Source organism: Saimiri boliviensis, chromosome 10 (genome assembly GCF_048565385.1).
Source record: "Saimiri boliviensis isolate mSaiBol1 chromosome 10, mSaiBol1.pri, whole genome shotgun sequence".
In the NCBI taxonomy this organism is placed as follows: Eukaryota; Metazoa; Chordata; class Mammalia; order Primates; family Cebidae; genus Saimiri; species Saimiri boliviensis.
In genome coordinates this window covers 113701556-113717723 of record NC_133458.1, presented here as the reverse complement: position 1 = coordinate 113717723, position 16168 = coordinate 113701556, and the positions used below count along the sequence as shown (strand labels likewise).

General features: G+C 43.7%; 1 protein-coding gene across 2 annotated transcripts; it reads right to left on the bottom strand.

Moving 5' to 3' along the window:
- Positions 1 to 1207: 1207 nt before the first annotated feature.
- On the bottom strand, positions 1208 to 14479 carry C10H7orf25 (chromosome 10 C7orf25 homolog). Of its 2 annotated transcripts, none has more exons than XM_010341337.3 (2): positions 14313 to 14479; positions 1208 to 14213 (listed from the first exon to the last, which is right to left on the bottom strand). In XM_010341337.3, the coding sequence occupies exons 1-2, from the start codon at positions 14397 to 14399 to the stop codon at positions 12927 to 12929; spliced, it is 1374 nt and encodes a 457-aa protein (XP_010339639.1). In that variant the 5' UTR covers positions 14400 to 14479; the 3' UTR covers positions 1208 to 12926. The 2 variants fall into 2 exon arrangements, with proteins under 2 accessions (XP_010339639.1, XP_039317969.1); XM_039462035.2 differs by having other exon boundaries at positions 14369 to 14456.
- Between the last annotated feature and the right edge of the window lie 1689 nt (positions 14480 to 16168).

The following is a 16168-nucleotide window of genomic DNA, read 5'->3' as shown; positions in this document are numbered from 1 at the left end:
GTTTCAACCAGTTATGACAAATTCTGAGGCCCACACCAGCTCAGGTGACTCCCCATTAGAAAGAACACCCCAGTCCCACCTCCTAGAGGACACGTCCCAAATTCAAGACCTCAGCATTGGAGAAGACTTCGCTCCCTGTGCCAGAGATGGCTTCACTCCAGACACTAAAATCTCCACCCAGTGACACTCACGGACTGTCTCTCCAAAATCAGAAAACACACACAGGACACTTACTATCGTAAGGCCGGTTGCCTCGCCGGAGCTTGGACACGCCCATCCCTCTCCGCGCCTGAAAACTACGTCACCGCGCCTGAAAACTACGTCACCGCGCCTGAAAACTACGTCACCGTCACCGCTCGGCACTCCACATCGAGCTCTGCACTTGGCACCTAGCCCGCGGTTAAACTTAGAAGAAACCCCACCAAAACCTGCCCAATAGCATTTTGCCACGTCCAGGTCCCACTCCCCGAGGCAGCCCGCTCACCGGAAATCCCACCTACCTACCAATAGCAGCTTGCTGGTCCACCTCCTGTTCCCTCATAGCCAATCAAGACACCCTCACTCACTATAAACCCGCACGCCTCGGGAAGTCAAGTGCGACTTTCCTGTCCCCTTTCCCCGGGACCATGGAACCTCGCCCTGGAGCTCAATAAATTGGCATTTAATTTTCTTATACTGGCCTCAGTTTCCTCATTTTAAACTTGGCAATAACCCTTACACTATTTTTCTTCCTGAAATTGTCTGCCAGATCCGGATATTCTTCTTACTCTCTGCTACCTCCACACTCCCATACAGGTTACTAAAATGAACGAAGATTATTGTCTTTCCCTGGAGGAACCAGCCCCATATCAGTCAATCCTGTGGCTCCCTGAGAAGACAACCACCCGCTCCCTGAAATCTTTCCTACTAAGCCCCTCCAGTTTTCACCACAATCTCTTGCCCTGCATCTCTGAACATAACCACTATGATTCCTCTCTCCCCTTACTCTTGAGAAATCTCCAGCACTCAACCACAACTACCTTACTTTTGAATAAGATGCCCGGGCATCAAGAGGTGAATTGCAGTGAATTTCATTCAAAATGAAACATAAAGTCATATATGAACTTTTAAATATCATGATTTTCAAATTAAATGTCATGATCACATAGCAAAACTCAAACTTGTGCTATAAAACAAGAGACTTATTTCAAATATAATAACTCAGAGAACTAAGAGCAGCATGCGGAGGCTCGCACTATGAATTTTAGCTCCAGATCAACTGCAAGAAAAAACCAGCAATCCCGAGAGGGCCCACAGACCCTCTGAAGGAAGTGGGTTGCTCCAGAGACACCCCAAATACTGTGAGTGCCCCAACTGTGTAAAGGGGTGAGGGAGACCCTCCTCTCCAAAGCATACACCCTCACTGGAGAAGCTGAAGGTCTGTTTGTGGGAGAAGTTTCGGACTTTACCTGGACCTGACTCAGGTTAGACAGCCAAGCAAAGTTCAGGGGTAGAGGAAGCAGCAGAAAGGCACTGGGAGCTTACTGGGTCCCCGACAAGCCCATTCCTGCCTGGAACCACAGGAATCCATCAGGAGGGTGGTCAGAGGAGCAGGGGTAAAACTGCACAGGGAGAAGGAATTCTCTAGCTGAACTTTCTAACAATTTGAATGGGGTGAGAAGCCTCCTGGCCAGAACTCGGGGCGAGGGCACAAACTGGGTATGCAGACTTCACAGGCCAGGGAAGAACTAAAGCCCCTTTCTCTCAAAGCTGGGAGGCAGATAGCCTCAGACAGATTTTCAAGCTAGTTTCACCCTCCACCTGGAAATGGACTCCGGCTGTCGCAGGGCAGGAAGAGTGCCTGGTTGGGGTGAGACCAGCCCTTCAGTTTTCGTGGGAGCTGGGTAAAGCCTGTGATTGCCAGCTTTCCCCCACTTCCCTGACAATCTGCATGACTCAGCAGAGGCAGCCATAATCCTCCTAGGTACACAACTCCAGTGACCTGGGAATCTCACCCCATCCCCTACAGAATCCGCAACAAGATTGGCCCAAGGAGAGTCTGAGCTCAGACACACCTAGCCCTGCCCCCACCTGATGGTCCTTCCCTACCCCCCCAGCAGCAGAAGACAAACGGCATATAATCTTGGGTGTTCTAGGGCCCCACTCACAGCTGGTCCCTCTCCACACTACTACAGCTTTCTGGAAAGTGCCACCTCCTGGCAGGGGGCCAAGCAGCACGAAAACAGAGCTACTCAGGAGGCTGAGGCGGGAGAATCCATTGAACCCGGGAGGCAGACGTAGTGAGATGAGATCATGCCACTGCATTCCAGCATGGGCAACAAGAGCAAAACTCCGTTTCAAAAAATAAAAAAAAAAAATTAAAAAAAGGAAAGAAAAAGAAATGAATAACCTAATCAAAAAGGTAGACCCTAAGAACACATGAAAAGTTCACAGAAAAAAAATAAAAATGCAAATTTCCCCTAAACGCAGAAAAAGTTTCTCAAGTTCATTCTTAAAAAGGAAAAAGCAAATAATTCACTAATTAAATAATGCCATAGCAAGACCATACACTCTCCTGATGAAGCTATGGAAAACAGTCACACTCACACATCGCCGGTGAGATTGCAAACTGTTAAAATCCCCAGTGAGAAACGCTGGATAATACCTGGCTACCAAGATACCCTTTGATAATGAATTCTCGTATAGATGCACTTAGGCAAAAACAAAGGACAACGAAACCAAACGACCAACTATGCACAAGCTATCCTACTGGCTTTATTTACAAAAGCAAAAGATTGAAAACAATGCAAACATCCATCAGGACAGGGGTAGTGGCTTACACTGTGGCCGACCCACACTTTTCGAGTACTATGCCCCTTCCATAGGCTTGATGAGGACCGCTGTCTCAAGGAGTGACCTCAGGCTTATATTTTTAAATAAAATTTTTTAAAAGCAAATTTCTACCTCTTACAAAGAAAAGGAATGGAAAAAAAGGAGTATTTGTATGCACGTGCTTTATGTGAGACAGGAAAGAGGGAGAAAGGAAGAAAGAGAGGAAGGAAAGAAGGGAGGGAATGGGAGGGGAGGGGAGAGTAATGAGGTGGAGAGAGAGGGACATACAGAAACAATACATTCGCGATGGCAATTTTTATATAGTTTTTACTTTTGAGCCACAATATCCTTATATTTTAAAGAATAAAATTCAGTCAAAAAAGAAAACTCTAAAATTGAAAGCAAACAAGAACAAATGAAGCTCATTAGATGTCAAACTAGTAACACAGCCCCACAAGAAAAAAAATACATAATCATATGACATTAAAACAGTACTTTAACCTTATATCTGGGCTAAAAGGACACAAGAACTGCAAATAAATATTCATAGTCATTCAGTGACTTTATTGTACGCAGTAATAATCATATTTTGAAACTTTTTCATGTATAGCACAGCATAAAGCAAATAAGTATGTTAGGAAAAAAGATACGTAGAGAAGGGCTGGGCGCAGTGGCTCAAGCCTGTAATCCCAGCACTTTGGGAGGCCAAGGCGGGTGGATCACGAGGTCAAGAGATCAAGACCATCCTGGTCAACATGGTGAAACCACGTCTCTACTAAAAAAATACAAAACATTAGCTGGGCATGGTGGTGCGTGCCTGTAATCCCAGCTACTCAGGAGACTGAGGCAGGAGAATTGCCTGAACCCAGGAGGCGGAGGTTGTGGTGAGCCGAGATCGTGCCATTGCACTCCAGCCTGGGTAACAAGAGCAAAACTCCGTCTCAAAAAAAAAAAAAAAAAGATATGTAGAGAAAGAGAACAAAGTTTGAAATTAATGTTAAGTAAAAATCCAGGAATGTTATATAATGTTAATTTTGGTATTTCCCATCAGTCAAAGATATTTTAATTAATTTGAAATATATAAACATTTCCATTTTTGTGCATTTCAAGAGCCCATGATCAATGACAGCTGAGTGGCACTGAGTACCCCTAGTAGCCCTTGGACTTTTCTTCTGAAATGCCACGAGCTAGGAAAGGCTCCTTGAAGAAATAGTGGATTCCAGGTCTCTGGCAGAAAGTACAGCTAACTCTGAGACATCTTGTTCTGCCAGAAAGCATGAAATCAAAGAGAATGGGATTATGTGAAAAAGACACAGGAATCTTGAAGCCGTTTCTACTGGCCAAAGTTTGGACAGTTAAAGCATCAAAAACAATAATAAATAAAAGGACAACATGAGAGATCACAGCGATGGAAATACTTGGCATCTTGACATAATCAATGTCAATAACCTTGTGATATTGTACTAGAGTTTTTCAAGATGTTCCCAATGGGGACATCTCGGTACAAGGTACATAGGTTCTCTCTGTATTATTTATTACAACTTCACATGAATCTGTAATTATCTCAAAATAGTTTAATTTAAGAAAGTAAAGTAATTGATTTGGGCATATTTGAGTATATTTTAGTTCATGAGTCCAATATGGTACTCACAAGATAGAATCTTCCTCCTAAAAGGTTCATATGATGTTATTGGAGGTGAGCATAACAGGAATCCCTCACTCTGAAATCATTAACTGGAGAGAAAGAATCAAGGATACATACTGCCATTCCAGAAGGGGAACCAAATGACCCCAGTTCCTAACGGAAAGTGCTTCTTTATAAAAGAATGATAACTAATAAGTGTAAAGGAGATGATAGAATTGGGGAAATCACCATTTTGTCACTTCAATGGAAATATTTGATTAGGGTAATAATCATCAACACATGCTGAAATCTTAGGCAAAAGGGCAATCGGTAACTGAACATTCACACTAGTGCCAAAGGCTAACTTCACAGTTTACTTGTCACAAAGGCAAAAATGTAACTCCACAATGGAGAGTTCTGGCTGTTATCACCTTATTCAAGGGACAAAACTTGACATCACTAACGGTGGAAAAAACAGATATTATGTGCCCCCACGTGTAACAAAAACAAGGAACACAGTATCAACTACAAAGTGTTCTTGCCTAAAATGTTTAACCAGAATTGAATTAGATTTCCCTTTCAGTTTACAGGAAAAAAAACTGACCACTGGAAAACAACCAGAGAAATCAAGAATATAGGATATTCTGTAAGACAACTGTCCTGGTGTCTTAAAAAAAACTCAAAGTCGCCGGGCACGGTGGCTCAAGCCTGTAATCCCAGCACTTTGGGAGGCCGAGGCGGGTGGATCACGAGGTCAAGAGATCGAGACCATCCTGGTCAACATGGTGAAACCCCATCTCTACTAAAAATACAAAAATTAGCTGGGCATGGTGGTGCACGCCTGTAGTCCCAGCTACTCGGGAGGCTGAGGCAGGAGAATTGCTTGAACCCAGGAGACGGAGGTTGCAGTGAGCCGAGATCGCGCCATTGCACTCCAGCCTGGATAACAAGAGTGAAACTCCGTCTCAAAAAACAAACAAACAAACAAAAAAAACCTCAAAGTCATAAAAGGGTAGGGTAGTACTGTAGATTGCAACTGAATTAAGAAACATTAAACCCAAATGCAGTAACTGGTGTTTCACTGGATTCTGGCAGAGAACTCCCCCGACATCTGAATATAGATTGGGCACTAGATGATGCTCAGAATTATTAATTTCGTTAGATGTACTCATGGAATCCTGGTTGTATAGAAAAAGGTTCTTTTTAGAACCAAGTACTGAGGGATATACAGGTTAAATATCATAATGTCTGTAATTTATTTTAAAATAATTTCAGCAAAAGAAAAACCGAGATAAAGCAAATACAGCAAAATTATCACTCTGTTTAAATCTTAGCAAATGGTACACTGGTATTTGTATTCTAAATTTTTTTCTGTATGTTTGACAAATGAATTTGTTCCATCTCCCCCATTCTGTCTATTGCATCTTTTTGGAACAAATAACAGTTAGAAATATTTTCAACTACAAGTAATGGAAAAGCCAATTACAGTGGCTTAAATAAATTGGGATTGATCGTCTCACACAGCAAGAATTCCTTCGGGAAGCATACGTCAGCCCCAAAGCCCACAGGCTACACTTGGTCTTTCTCTCATTACCATAACATGGAGGCAAGCACAGCCATCAACCACATGCAACCCTGCGGTGGAAGAAGAAGGCAGCACTACTGCACTTGCACTCGTGTCTCAGAGGCAAGGAATCTGGCCGCCCTAGCTAAATGCAACACTGGGAGCGTAAGGGTGTTAGTCCCCAGCCTCTGTGGCACAGGCAGGCAAAGGCAGTGAGAACCGGGAGCCCGGCTTTATGCTCATGTTCTCTGCCAGGACTTTTGATGGAATGGACTCATCTTTTCTCCATGTTTCAGTGTCTTGTTTACATTTTTTTATTGTTTAACTTCTTTTTGAATCCTGGGGAATTTACTAAGATCTATTCATTTTGGAATTTTTTTTTAACTTATCTACCTATTATTTTAAGGTTTATTTCTGAGATTTTTAATTTTAGTTTTTCTATTTCCTGAAACTTTATTTGCTTGTACTCATTTTTTATACTTTCTTGTTTTTTTCTTTTCTTTTTCTTTTTGCTCTGTCGCCCAAGCTGGAGTGCTGCAATGCAATCTCAGCCCACTACAACCTCCAACCCCAGGGTTCAAGCGATTCTCCTGCCTCAGCCTTCCTACTAGCTGGGATTACAGGCACGCGCCACCATGCCCAGCTAATTTTTGTAGTTTTAGTAGAGGTGGGGTTTCACCATGTTGGCCAGGCTGGTCTCAAACTCCGGACCTCAGGTGATCTACCTGCCTCGTCCTCCCAAAGTGCTGAGATTACAGGTGTGAGCCACCACGCCCAGCCCTTTATAGTTGCTATACCTTCTTTTATCCCCTTTAATCACTTGCTATTTAGGTGAAGAGGGAAATGCCTTTTTCCCCTTTCGGATTTGCAGGATGGTGGGGAAGTGCGGTTCTATCCCCCAGTATACTCCTAGCCCTTCTCTCCTGGGAATATAGAGAAATGTATTTGATTGCAAGTTTGAGAGGAATGACCAGAGGCTTGGCTTGGCTCATCACTGCGCTTTTTCCTCTTGTGAACAAGCTTGCCACAGGGTGAGGTGTTCTCTGCAGCCCTTTTGGGACAAGTTCTCCCTGCCACATGCCCCAGAACTACCTGCAACCAGGTAGTTAATGCCTGCCTAACTCTGGGCTTCATTATTAGGAAGCATTCGTGCTGCGCATACAGACCACATCCTCCACCTCCGCCACGTGTGCAATGTTTGGTTGCAGGTGGTATTTTCAGCCTCCCTCTGCCACTTTGAATTTCTTCTTTTTTTTTTTTTTTTAATATACAAAGGATAAATAAGGAAGACTTCGAAGACTCCCAAACTTACTTTATATTTTTCTATTATATATTTTTACATATTATATGTTCTATAATATGTATTCTATTTTATGTATTTTGTTATAAACAAAGTCTTGAACTAATGCTCCTCTTTATGTGTTGCTGATTCACTGGTAGTGAAAGGTTTCCTTCTACGTTTTGACAATTTCTCACTGTAAGCACATCCAATCAAAGCTCAGTTTTTCTTTTCTTTTCTTTTCTTTTTTTTTTTTTTTTTTTTTTTTTGAGACGGAGTTTCGCTCTTGTTACCCAGGCTGGAGTGCAATGGCACGATCTCGGCTCACCGGCAACCTCCGCCTCCTGGGTTCACGCAATTCTCCTGCCTCAGCCTCCCGAGTAGCTGGGACTACAGGCGTGCACCACCATGCCCAGCTAATTTTTGTATTTTTAGTAGAGATGGGGTTTCACCATGTTGACCAGGATAGTCTCGATCTCTTGACCTCGTGACCCACCCGCCTCAGCCTCCCAAAGTGCTGGGATTACAGGCTTGAGCCACCGTGCCCGGCGAAAGCTCAGTTTTTCTATAGAAATCTGCGTAGCTGGGAAACTGAAAAATCCGTTAAGTCCAGAATGAGGTTGTGTATGTTGCTCTCAGGTGTCTGCGGGAGAGTACTTGCCGGCGGCCAATTTTTATACTAAGTTCAAATCTCTAGATTTCCCCTGTGATACTATTAAAAGATTTGAACTCTGTGGGGCACAAGCTGGGCTTTGATTTCTTTCAGACTTTTCCCCCTCCCCCACTGAGAACCACTAGAGTCAAATCCTTGCTGTGTCCCCAGGCAATGTTTACAAGATCCTCTTTCATGGGAACTACAACCTTAAGGTTCTGAATCATGCAAGGGAGGTCTTGGGGTTACCTCTTTACCTCAAGCAGGCCTTATGCCTCTGATTCTATCCCAGCATAAAGGTTAATCCCCACGTCCCTCCAACTAAAGTTGGGAACTCATCCTTGCCTTTTTTCCTCTTGGGAACAGGATTCCCAGGCTGGGTGCGATGGCTCACGCCTGCAATCACAACACTTTGGGAGGCCAAGGCAGGGAGATCACCTGAAGTCAGGAGTTCAAGACTGGCCTGGCCAACGTGGCGAAGTCCTGTCTCTACTAAAAATACAAAATTAGCTGGCCATGGTGGTGTGTGCTTGTAATCCAGCTACTCAGGAGACTGAGGCAGGAGAATCGCTTGAACCCGTGAGGTGGTTACAGTGAGCCAAGACTGCGCCATGGCACTCCAGCTTGCGCAACAAGAGTGAAACTCCATTTCAAAAAACAAAAAAACAAGATTCCCACAGGGTGAAGTGTTCTCTGCCTGAATCCATTTTATCTGCAAGGCCATTTTGTCTGGGATGTTTATGTATCTTTTTAAACTGAAATTTTGCTCCAGTTTCTTTTTGATGCAATCTTGTCAGGTTTTAGTATCAGAGTTATACTCATCTTCTGTAAAATGAGTTTGAAAACATTTCCAACACAGTGATAACCTGAGACAGTCAGCCTATTATTACATAAGTCAAGAAACACCCCATGGGTGTCAGTCCTGCACCCAGGAGAGCACCCTCTCCTGTTCTCAAACAGGAGAGCAGGCCAAAGTTCTCCTCCTGAGCAAGGGATGGGGAGTAAGTGGAACACCACATCTTACCACGTTACATATTTCAACCCCACTTACGGGGCTGTTCTTGATATTACCTTTCAGAGCACAAGGATTATTAGGTATTTAAAAGTAAGAAAAAACTTGCCTAATAAAGTTAACTGGACCTGCACATATTTTGGAGAACTTATTTAACTACTTTAACAATGTTTTAAATGGTTACTGCTTATTTAGGCTTTCTATTCTTCAATTCTAATTTACATTTTCTAAGACAGTCATCTGTTCCAATGAGATTTCCCAGTATATCACAATTACCTATATATTTCCCTCTAAAGCTGTTTTATATCGTTCTTGAGCTTGCAGCTAGCACTCTTATTTTATGCTGTCTGGTTTTTATGCCTCATTCGCAATTCTTTTGACTTATCTTTTTTTTTTTTTTTTTTTTTTTTGAGATAGGGTCTCACTCTGTTGCCCAGGCTGGAGTGCAGTGGTACAATCACATCACAGTTCACTACAGCCTCAACCTCCCAGGCTCAGGTGAACCTCCCACCTCAGCCTCCTTGGTACTTGGCACTGAAGGAGCACACCACCACGCCTGGCTAATTTTTGCATTTTTTGTAGAACTGGGGTTTCGCCATGTTGCCCAGGCTGGTCTCAAAATGCTACGCCCAAGGGATCCACTCTGTCTCAGGCTCCCAGAATGCTGAGATTATAGCTGTAAGGCACAGTGCCCAGGCTGACTTGTCTTTTTTTTTTTTTTTTTTTTTTTTTCAGACGGAGTTTTGCTCTTGTTACCCAGGCTGGAGTGCAATGGCGCGTTCTCGGCTCACCGCAACCTCCGCCTCCTGGGTTCAGGCAATTCTTCTGCCTCAGCCTCCTGAGTAGCTGGGATTACAGGCACGCACCACCATGCCCAGCTAATTTTTTGTATTTTTAGTAGAGACGGGGTTTCACCACGTTGACCAGGATGGTCTCGATCTCTCGACCTCGTGATCCGCCCGCCTCGGCCTCCCAAAGTGCTGGGATTACAAGCTTGAGCCACCGCGCCCAGCCGACTTGTCTTTTTCTACATGGACTACATTTATTCTCCATCCTCACCCTTTATTTGGAATTTATTCAGCATTCAGATTGGTTTAATTAATACTATCACTTATATTCCCTGTTTGATACTCAAAACTAAATAGCTCTGTTTTTCAACAACAAAATTTCAAAGTGTCTGTTGAGTGTAAGATGAGGATTTTTAGCTTGCTTTTCCTTTCCTCGACCATTTCCAATTCCCAGGCATAATGATAGTTTATTACATATCTACACTCTTCAAAACTATTTGGACATTTGTTTGCTTTATAGCTGTGATTCCTTTGACTTGCCAGTTAATGATATTTAATTGCACCTTCCTTTTATAACTTCCCTCATTGTTTTTATTGTCTTTTATTTTTTTTGAGACGATGTCTTGCAAGCTTACTGCAGCCTCTACTTCCTAGGTTCAAGCGATTCTTTCTCCTGCCTCAGCCTCCTGAGTAGCTGGGATTACAGGTACCCACTACCATGCTTGGCTAATTTTTGTATTTTTAGTAGAGACGGGGTTTCACCATATTGGCCAGGCTGGTATCGAACTCCTGACCTCAGGTGATCTGCCTGCCTTGGCCTCCCAAAGTGCTAGGATTATAGGCATGAGCCACTGCGTCCAGCCTTTAATGTTTCATTTTTTACCTTTATGAAAGGAATGTTCTGGCCAGTAGGAATAGACCTTGGGTGTAGGTCATGTGGGTGGTTTCTAGGGAAGATGCCATTTCTTACATTCCAGGATCCAGTGCCCTCCTATTTGCGCATTTCTATTGCTTGCATTATTTATTCTATTGTTAGGAATTGCAATCACTAGAATGCTAAGAAGAAATCATGGTCTTTGGCAGGGCCACGTCTGTGGCCACTTCACATAGCAGTTTCCTCAAAGAGTGCTGTGGCCTGTCCACTTTCTAGTTGGCAAAGATCCCAAGTTCTTAGTACTGATTGATTCATAGAGAGCAGGGATAGAAATCTACCTTCTCCCTGCTACTCCTTGAAAACAAGTCTTTTATATGTCATTCCTTTTGTACTGTGTCTGGCACATGGCTGTCACTCGATGCTTATTAATGAATGAGTACATTAATGTCAATTCGGCCTCAAACAAATCCAACATGTATCCATGACTCTACAGTCCATCATTCCTGCTCTAGCTCAGGTCATTATAGTCCGAGCTTTTCTTCCTTCTTTCTCCACACTACAGATCTTTGAGTTTTCCTTAAGAGACCTGATCATAAACCACCCTTTCTTAAAAATTACCAATCGCTCTCTAATGCCAAACTCTTTAAAGAATGACTAATTTTCTAGCTCCATCTCGTTTTATAAACTTTCCACTTAAGGCTGGTCCCTGAACAGGTCCTCATATTCACAGCTGTGTACTTTTCCAATCCCACTCCCCCATGTACTTTTGAGTACCCTTTCTCACACATCTTGTGAAATTTCACACCCCAAACCCTCAAAACGTCACTTCCTCTCTGACTTCCTGACCCCACAGCAAGTACTCCTTTACTCTGTCCCCATAGTATTTTCAACATAACCTACAGAATTTAGTAAATTTAATCGCACTTCAATTGTTTACTTCCACTTTAGACTTAAGAATTCCTTAGAGCAAATAATTCATCTTTTCATACCAAACTATTATAATGCTTGGTACTTAATAGTAGTACCGAGCACTACATGACCTTCATAGGTGTTCAAAAAGCTTAAATTCAATTTCTAGCACTAGACAATATAGCACTCTACAGTAAATTGGAAGCAAATTACAGCCTTTCTGCTAGGAAATGTATTCTGACTTAGTAAAACAATCTCTCCCCAGAGAACCACCCCCATACACTTAATTTTGCATTCATTTCAGGGTGTTCATGAATGCCAATAACCAAATTCCACCCCCTCAACAAACACTGTGGCTGTAAATTGAGATTCTCTTCACACAAATAGGATATTTGGCATGGTAGAAGATCAGGCTGTGGCTACAAACATCAAGTATTAAAACCAGCTCCTACACTAAGCATGATATTTAAGCTCCAAGACTCAAATTCCAAATTTTTAAGTGTGGTGAATACCTATCAACTTTGCTAGTTTTGCTTTATTGAAAACTGAAAAAGTATCCAGTGCAATGTAGCCATTAAAGTGTATTTTTAACCACAACTTGTATCACGCAATTGGCATGGAATATCCTGTCACTATCTCATCAAAGTGAGGTAATGCATTCGTCATTTGCCACTTGCAAATGAAACATGAAAGACAGTATTCATTGTTCAAATACTTGCAATATGGGGGCTCTTTGTATTTAAAAATAAAATTTGAATTTTTAAACTTTTACATCGTCCTTTTTCAATTCATTCATATTAGTATTTTAACTTAAGTGTTCTATCTTATAGTAGTAAGATTGTTGGCTTTCTTTTCACAAAAGTGTACCAGTGGGTTCATGGCACTCAGATAACCTTAATTCACTTTTTGTAAATACACCTATCAGACTGCACCCGATATATAGCAATCAATTAAGTTTTACATTAATGGTTATTAACTTCAGAATCTAAAATTAATTATAAACAACTACCTCCCAGCCTAAACTATATAAAGCAATACAATGAAAAGCAGATTTTGGTTTTCTCCAGATATTTAATGCAAGATGCAATGTAGCCATATTCCATGAAACGTGGTTACCAGTAGGGGAGTTGTAGCCCTACCGAATCAAAGTATTACAATACAGCTGAAAGCTTTATATAGACGTATTTCTGTTCTTACTTGCACTAATGTAGACAGTTTGATAGATAAGCTTGTCTCTTGTGCTTTTTCTACTTTGGGGAGTTACATACTTTAGATGAGACACAAAGAAACTCTACTGGTTTGAGTTCTAAGTTTTACTTTTACTATAGACCTTTTTTTTCCCCCAGTTTAGATGGGAAGAGCCAGGCTTTGGTATAAATAACTTACTTCCACAACAATATTTAAAGGGCATCGTTAGTGTTCACTGTCAGTTGCGTAGCCTTTTGGTAAGGGGGTGGCTAGAGCCTCTTTACTCTCAGTAAGTGCCCTGGGCTGATGGATAAACACACTAAATTTAACACCCTGGTTGTTTGCAGCTCTGACAAAACCACTATTAGCAGTCATTGTGATGGCTTTTAGAGTGTCTCCTGTCCCAAAAATTGTTAATGAGCGGCTATTAATTTTTGAACTGGCCACTAGTCTCAAGGCACGCTCAGAAGGCTGGTCTGGTACTACATTAATTCGCTTAATTAACATAGTGGCTCGCTCTCTCTCCCCAGGTCCTCCTAAGGTATCTAAAATAGACTGAAAGTCCTTGACAGCAGATTCACAAGCAAACAACTCCTTGTCCTTCATAAAGGCCTCCAGCTGAGGTAGAACCTGCTCTTTCCTCTCTTGCTCTGCTTGTTCTGTGAGCACTTTTTCTTTGAAAATAAAGTGGCAGCCTCCATAGCTGAGGGCAGATACATATGTGATTAAAGTAGTAATGTCCAGATTTACTCTTCTGCACACATCAACCTTAATTTCTGTTGGAAACGCAACACTTGCTAGTATATTTTCTCGATCTACTCTGGTCACCTGCAAAAGTTCAGGGCCCTCATCATCTGATTCACTCTCACTGAGCTGGAGCTCTTCAGGGTGATCTAACAGAGAGTTGACTGCTACTATGTCTCCTCTCACAGATATGCCCATTTCTTTCAGCTTCTCTGCCATGGGACTAGAGACACTGTTGTAAAATGCAAAGATGATGTGAGGGTTGCTATATTGCACGGGCTGCTGGTGACTGGCCTGGAGGAAGTCTTCCGCCTGCTCAATGATGCTTTTGTCACCATACTGGCCCCTGCCCAGCCAGATGTTATGAAGAGCTTCAGCCTTCCGGCCAATGGCTTTCACCCAAGTATGACCACCATTTGCAACTACATCTACCACAAGGGTCTGCTTTTCTCCCAAGGTATCCGTGTAACCAAAGACGTGAAGAACACTAACAACTTCTTCCAGGTTTTCTGCTGATTCCACAATGGCTCTCAGGTGTGTTAGGTTAGTGCTCTGTAAATGAGATTCTTTAATAGCTACTTTCCCAGCTTCTACTTTCTGTAAGAATTTTAATTCTGCCTTCAATTTGCTGCACAGTTTTGCACCTCCTTCTATGCCACCTTTTCTTGATCTAGAAAGTGATTCTGCTCTCTTGATCAGTTCCTTGGCTATGGCGATTCGTTCACAGAGCATGGAATGTGCAGACATGCTGTCAGCATTATTCCTTTCCTACGGAAAGAAACAAGGCAAGTTTGAGTAGTCTCCTAAAATGATGACAATCAATTCTTCACTGATGATTAAAAACTTCAATCTAGCAAGACAGCTTACGGAGGCTGAGTCTAGAACCCGGGCTTGCGTATGTCTCATTTTGCTGTGACTCTCACCTCTGACGGCTAAGGAAAGGGTGGCAGCCATACTTTTGAACTCTTCTTCAGGTATGTCTGACACACTTTAGACCTTCATTTCTTCAGCTTGAAAGCCATGGGGACACGGCATGTCCTAGGTTAGGATAAAATGCAAGATTTGGGCAATCTGCTATACAAATAGTTCCTTTATGTCTATCAGCAGCCTAACTGCTGAGAAATTTTAATAGAAGGCTTGGAAAGTCAAGGTAAAAATGCTGAGAACAAAAATACACACAAACTGTCCAAACCAAGTGTCTGTCCTAAACTGAGCACTTCAGCCTCCCTAACCTTTTACTCCTTCCCGAGTTGGTCTCCTTTAACCGGTTGCCTCATGATTTTCCCCCAGGCTTGGGGGCTTGGGGTACTTAAGACCAAAAAACAAAAAAAAAACAAAAAACAAACAAACAAAAAAAACACTGCCTCACTTCTGCATTTGACGTCAACCCAGACAATTTTAAAAGACCGAAGACGACCACCAACTTGCGTCCCACTCCCACTCCCACTCCAACTCCGAAGGAAAAGCCCGAAGATGAAACTAAACTCCAAGCTGCACCCCGCGGCGGCCGTGCAGGCGCCCACAGCGCAGGTCGCCGGGTGGGCGGGCCAGAGGCCGGCGGGGCCTTCCCGGTGGGCTGCGGGCTCCAGGCCCTGCCAAGCCATCTGCACCGCCGGGCCCTGACTGGAGGGGCCGGGCGAAAAGCCCCCGCGGCTGGCGCCGCGACTCACTCTCGTGCGCGGCCGACCCCATTCCCACCCGCCCGGCCCGGCCCGGCCCGGCCCAACCCCCTCTAGCCTCACAAGCGGCGCCCCGCTCCCAGCCTCCCCGCCTCGCTCCCCGGCTCCTCACCGGCAGCGCCCAGAACCGCGAGCGCGAGCGCGAGCACGCAAGCGCGTGCACCTAGAGGCCAGGACCCGCCGGGAAACCTCAACCGGGCAGCCCCCACCCCGCTCGAACGCCGAGGCGGCTCCACCCGCGCGAGCCCCGCTGCTTCGAGCGCGTCTTGCGTCACGTGGTTCCGGGCCGAGTGACGCCAAACCTGAGATTCCCAAGCGGCAGCGCGGCCTCCAGAGCTGGTTGACGCTGGCGCGACGTCCATGTTTGTTGAGGGCACCTGGCTTATCCCGCTTGCGCCGTCGGGTGAGCCTGGAAGTGCTCACCCACCTGGCTCCAGGAAGAAGCAGGAACGTAGCTCGCAGGCTGGGTTCTCACTCGCACTGGGGGCGTTGGCCACTGGATCGCAACCGGGTCCTAGGCATTTTGGGGCTCATTTTAGCAGAAGAAACACGCTGGAGAAGCTTGTCATTGTTGACAGCTGAGAAGTACTGCCGCTGGGACTTCTGCCTCCGAACCAAAGCACTTCCACTGCATTGTCCTGGGCCCTCCACACAACGTGTACTGTTTTTCTGAAGAGGAGAAATGATTGCATAGCTTCCTAGGAGCTGGGATACTCATGTTAGTCTAGTAGAGTGTCCAAAGTCACCCAGAAAGATTAGGGCTATAATAAAGTAAAGCTAATTTAAAATATTAAAGAAGACTTTCAGTTGTAATTAATCCTGTGTATCCTGCTCCTTGTCCAAATCTTAAATAACAGTAAAGCAATGACAAAGGAAATAAACCCACAAAGACAGAACAAGAGATGACTGCAGACAGGTTCTACCAACATTTTTGGAGGACTAGGGCAGTAACTTATTCAGTCCTTAAAACGTGGCAGATACTGTTCTAAGTGTTTTACACATTATTCAATCCTCTAAACAGCCTAAAAGGTGGATATTAAGTAT

Bases quoted from the DNA above. Each gene is read 5' to 3' on its own strand.
- C10H7orf25 (XM_010341337.3), bottom strand. From the start codon at position 14,399: ATGGCTGCCACCCTTTCCTTAGCCGTCAGAGGTGAGAGTCACAGCAAA. The intron at 14,214-14,312 runs GTAAGCTGTCTT...TTCTTTCCGTAG, and splicing joins GGGTTCTAGACTCAGCCTCC to GAAAGGAATAATGCTGACAG.